This window comes from Oncorhynchus mykiss, chromosome 9 (genome assembly GCF_057628025.1).
Source record: "Oncorhynchus mykiss isolate SJ-2025 chromosome 9, ASM5762802v1, whole genome shotgun sequence".
NCBI lineage: Eukaryota > Metazoa > Chordata > Actinopteri > Salmoniformes > Salmonidae > Oncorhynchus > Oncorhynchus mykiss.
The window spans coordinates 2,871,501-2,877,500 of NC_143030.1; the positions used below are offsets into that span (position 1 = coordinate 2,871,501).

The 6,000-nt window shown below is 35.2% G+C and overlaps 1 protein-coding gene across 1 annotated transcript in view; it reads left to right on the top strand.

Annotated features, from left to right (window-relative positions):
• The first annotated feature begins 1,539 nt into the window (after window positions 1–1,539).
• LOC149980707 (proteasome subunit beta type-6-like) overlaps window positions 1,540–6,000 on the top strand; it is a 12,069-nt gene continuing 7,608 nt past the window's right edge. The window contains exons 1-2 of the mRNA XM_090185706.1: window positions 1,540–1,693; window positions 5,380–5,447. Of these exons, the coding sequence (XP_090041832.1) occupies window positions 1,604–1,693; window positions 5,380–5,447 (158 nt within the window). The 5' untranslated portion in view covers window positions 1,540–1,603. The remainder of the gene's footprint in view (window positions 1,694–5,379; window positions 5,448–6,000) is intronic.

Below are 6,000 nucleotides of genomic sequence, written 5' to 3' on the forward strand. Positions count from 1 at the left end.
AACCATATCAACTGTTTATAGTAAACCATACCAACTGCTTATAGTAAACCATACCAACTGCTTATAGTAAACCATATCAACTGCTTATAGTAAACCATACCAACTGATTATAGTAGTAAACCATACCAACTGCTTATAGTAGTAAACCATATCAACTGCTTATAGTAAACCATACCAACTGCTTATAGTAAACCATACCAACTGCTTATAGTAAACCATATCAACTGCTTATAGTAAACCATACCAACTGCTTATAGTAAACCATACCAACTGCTTATAGTAAACCATATCAAGTGAAGGTTTCTTGGGTATCGAGCGCTGCTCGAGTGAACATTTGAAATGGAAGTTATGGAATTCCCTCAGCTGCTTCTGTTATGGTTAAAAGTCCACAATGAAACTGACAAAGACACATTTGCATATGTTGGCCATTAATTAGCCTATTACTTTCTATGACAATGTAGGCTCTTGTAGCCTACCGTTTTATAGGCTACGATAAATATGTTGAAATGATGATACCACTGGAGTCAGTGCAAATCAATTTGTGCCACTTGTGTAGCTTACCTGAAGCTGTCAAACTGATTTAATAAATAGCCTGTAACTTCAGTTTATTGTTTGTGTCATTATGCAGTTCTTAATGACCATGTTTAGTTAATGAAATGGGAAGTTATCAATTGTGATCACAGTCACAGTTTTATCGCAATTGTCGATCAGCTGTTAGAATGCATTAGATTGAAGGTAATAGTCAGTTAGATTAGGCAACAGGTAAAATAAACCCCCAAAAACACTGGCTGTTGTTGACAAGCGTAGGCCTAATTCAGTTCAAATCCATATTATTAATATTTCATTCAGTGTTTGAAATTATGACCCCATCCCCAGTAGCCTAGTAGGCTATAATTGGGCAACGGAAGCACTTCTCACCTCGAAATTGCCTTGCTATTCATGTTGAATAAATTCGTCAGTAAATTTAAACTAAGCAAGCTGCCAAATCGTCCATTTTACATCTTGCCTAGGCTACTGTAGGCTATCTATTAGATGTCGGCCTATCGGTGGCTTTTGGCTGCCTGAATCTAGCTAGTACCAAACCATGGAAAAGTGGTTTGGTTAACTAGATGCAGTTAAACAAATGGCCTAATTACAGTTAACTATTTATAACGGTTTGTAGTCTTAACATCTGGCATATAATAACGGCTCAATTTCCAGAAAATAGCCTAACATTCGTTTTTTGAAGTTCAATAAGGGCAAATTATATTTTCTCTTGCGACATTCAAATACATTAGCTAGCAATAATTATTATTTTGATGGAAAAACGAATTTAGCTTCAAAGGTCGTTAGAAGTTAAATCGAGATTCCTTCTTAATTCGCTCGATAACGTTATAGAAAATGGGTTTATTGACTAAATGTGTCAACCTATCTCTTGCTGTTAAAAAAATCACAATGTAGGCTACTATTCAGACCTTGTGTGCAGCACTGTGAGATATCAGCTGATGTAAGAAGGGCTTTATAAATACATTTGATTTGAGTGCGGGTTTTGAGTAGTCAGAGGAAAAGCACATTTTAGCTTGACCTGGCAACCCTGGACGTTCACTAAATAAGTGGTTTCAAAATGGCGGCAGCAACGGCGATGCGGTTCGGTCAGCTCTCCTCCGGTAGCGACATGGCACCGGACTGGACCATGAAGGAAGTCAGCACCGGGGTAAGTGGTCCGCATGGTGTGGCTGAAACCGGTCCCGATAAGTTGTACCAGTGCAAAGTTAGCAAGTTGGCCAGAACTTTGTTACCCCCGCTGAATGAGACAGCACTTCTGGCGACAGTCATTGCTAGCTAAATTACTAATGATAGCCTCTCCATCAAACCAAGTTCATTCATTATCATTTCTAGCTATCTCATACAACTAATTTAGTTAAGTTGAGACCGTTGGCTAATGATTTTTGATTAGTTACGTTTGAGCAAAACTTCACCAAATATTTTATAAGTAAACCATGACAGACCACAGCCTGTCGTTTCTAATGGGAACAAGTCAGTCATAGTGGGCAGAGCCAAGCACTAGGTAGTGAGATCCTATTGGCCTGTTTTAACAGACATCTGCACATGTCCGTTCGGGAACGTCTACTCTGTGAAGTGCGCCTGTGCAAGAACTCGATTCGCCTTAGCGTACCTTCTAAACAACGCGATTTTAAAAATATTTTTGGGAAGGGTAAAGTCTACAAATCTTAGGGCGCTCTTTTCATAACACATTTTAGTTTTGGGAACAGAGGAGATCAAATGTTTCATAGATGTGAATGTCGGCCAAAAGCCTTGGTAGTGTAGTTCAGATCACCTTTTCAAAGCCCTGGTGGTGTCGTTCAGATCACCTTCTCAAAGCCCTGGTAGTGTCGTTCAGATCACCTTCTCAAAGCCCTGGTAGTGGTGTTCAGATCCCCTTCTCAAAGCCCTGGTAGTGTCGTTCAGATCACCTTCTCAAAGCCCTGGTAGTGTCGTTCAGATCACCTCTCAAAGCCCTGGTAGTGTCGTTCAGATCACCTTCTCAAAGCCCTGGTAGTGTTGTTCAGATCACCTTCTCAAAGCCCTGGTAGTGTCGTTCAGATCACCTTCTCAAAGCCCTGGTAGTGTCGTTCAGATCACCTTCTCAAAGCCCTGGTAGTGTCGTTCAGATCACCTTCTCAAAGCCCTGGTAGTGTCGTTCAGATCACCTTCTCAAAGCCCTGGTAGTGTCGTTCAGATCACCTTCTCAAAGCCCTGGTAGTGTTGTTCAGATCACCTTCTCAAAGCCCTGGTAGTGTCGTTCAGATCACCTTCTCAAAGCCCTGGTAGTGTCGTTCAGATCACCTTCTCAAAGCCCTGGTAGTGGTGTTCAGATCACCTTCTCAAAGCCCTGGTAGTGGTGTTCAGATCACCTTCTCAAAGCCCTGGTAGTGTCGTTCAGATCACCTTCTCAAAGCCCTGGTAGTGGTGTTCAGATCACCTTCTCAAAGCCCTGGTAGTGTTGTTCAGATCACCTTCTCAAAGCCCTGGTAGTGTTGTTCTGATTTCTATTACCAGAAGCATGTGAACAAGATGAAAACACACAGTGCATTCAGAAAGTTCTCTCTATGTTCTATATGTTAACCCTATATATTCTATATGTTAACCCTATATATTCTATATGTTAACCCTATATAACCCTATATATTCTATATGTTATCTATGTAACCCTATATATTCTATATGTTAACCCTATATAACCCTATATATTCTATATGTTAACCCTATATAACCCTATATATTCTATATGTTGACCCTATATAACCCTATATATTCTATATGTTAACCCTATATAACCCTGTATATTCTATATGTCATCTATATAACCCTGTATATTCTATATGTTCTCTATATAACCCTATACATTCTATATGTTGACCCTATATAACCCTATATATTCTATATGTTGACCCTATATAACCCTATATATTCTATATGTTGACCCTATATAACCCTATATATTCTATATGTTGACCCTATATAACCCTATATATTCTATATGTTGACCCTATATAACCCTATATATTCTATATGTTGACCCTATATAACCCTATATATTCTATATGTTAACCCTATATAACCCTATATATTATATATGTTGACCCTATATAACCCTATATATTCTATATGTTGACCCTATATAACCCTATATATTCTATATGTTAACCCTATATATTCTATATGTTAACCCTATACAACCCTATATATTCTATATGTTAACCCTATATAACCCTATATATTCTATATGTTAACCCTATATAACCCTATATATTATATATGTTGACCCTATATAACCCTATATATTCTATATGTTGACCCTATATAACCCTATATATTCTATATGTTAACCCTATATAACCCTGTATATTCTATATGTCATCTATATAACCCTGTATATTCTATATGTTCTCTATATAACCCTATACATTCTATGTTAACCCTATATATTCTATGTTAACCCTATATAACCCTATATATTCTATATGTTCTATATATAACCCTATATATTATATATGTTCTCTATATTATTCTATATATTCTATATGTTCTCTATACAACCCTATATATTCTATATGTTAACCCTATATATTCTATATGTCAACCCTATATAACCCTATATATTCTATATGTTGACCCTATATAACCCTAGATATTCTATATGTTATCTATATAACCCTATATATTCTATATGTCGACCCTATATAACCCTATATATTCTATATGTTAACCCTATATATTCTATATGTTAACCCTATATAACCCTATATATTCTATATGTTCTCTATATAACCCTATATTCTATATGGTAACTCTATATAACCCCATATATTCTATATGTTCTCTATATAACCCTATATGTTAACCCTATATATAACCCTATATATTATATATGTTATCTATATAACCCTATATGTTCTCTATATAACCCTATATGTTAACCCTATATATTCTATATGTTAACCCTATATAACCCTATATATTATATGTTATCTATATAACCCTATATATTCTATATGTTCTCTATATAACCCTATATGTTAACCCTATATATTCTATATGTTAACCCTATATATTCTATATGCTATCCCTATATAACCCTATATATTATATATGTTCTCTATATAACCCTATATATTATATATGTTCTCTATATAATCCTATATATTATATATGTTAACCCTATATAACACAATATATTCTATATGTTCACTATATAACCCTATATATTATATATGTTAACCCTATATAACCCAATATATTCTATATGTTCTCTATATAACCTTATATATTATATATGTTATCTATATAACCCTATATATTTTATATGTTAACCCCATATAACCCTATATATTATATATGTTCTCTATCTAACCCCATATATTATGTATGTTAACCCTATATATTATATATGTTAACCCTATATATTCTATATGTTCTCTATCTAACCCTATATATTCTATATGTTCTCTATATAACCCTATATATTATGTTAACCCTATATAACCCTATATGTTCTCTATATAACCCTATATATTATTTATGTTATCTATATAACCCTATATATTATATATGTTCTCTATATAACCCTATATATTATATATTTTCTATATGTTCTCTATATAACCCTATATATTATATATATATAACCCTATATATTATGTTAACCCCATATAACCCTATATATTCTATATGTTAACCCTATATATTATATATGTTATCTATATAACCCTATATATTATATATGTTAACCCTATATAACCCTATGTTTACATGTCTCTTTCTGTCTCTCTCTCTGTCTCTGTCTCTCTCTGTATCTCTGTCTCTCTCTCTTTCTGTCTCTCTCTCTTTCTCTTTCAGACCACCATTATGGCAGTGGAGTATGATGGAGGTGTGGTGATTGGTGCAGACTCCCGTACTACTACTGGGTGAGTTGTCTGTAACACAGAACCCAAACCGGCTGTGCCATCGTACATACACCAAACGCGACCACGACACGCAGGTTAAAATATCAAAACAAACTCTGAACCAATGATATTAATTTGGGGACAGGTTGAAAAGCATTAAACATTTATAGTAATTTAGCTAGGTAGCTTGCACTTGCTAGCTAATTTGTCCTATTTAGCTAGCTAATTTGTCCTGGGATATAAACATTGATTTGTTATTTTACCTAAAATGCACAAAAGCTTTCTACTCCGACAATTAATCCACACATAAAACGGTCAACCGAATCGTTTCTAGTCATCTCTCCTCCTTCCAGGCCTTTTCTTCTCTTGAATTTATATTGCGATTGACAACTTTCAGAAATTAGGTGCATTACTGCCACTGACCTCGTTCGTCTTCAGTCACCCATGTGGGTATAACCAATGAGGAGATGGCACGTGGGTACCTGCTTCTATAAACCAATGAGGAGATGGGAGAGGCAGGACTGGCGGCGTGATCTGCGTCAGAAATAAAACTGATTTCTATTTTAGCCCGTGG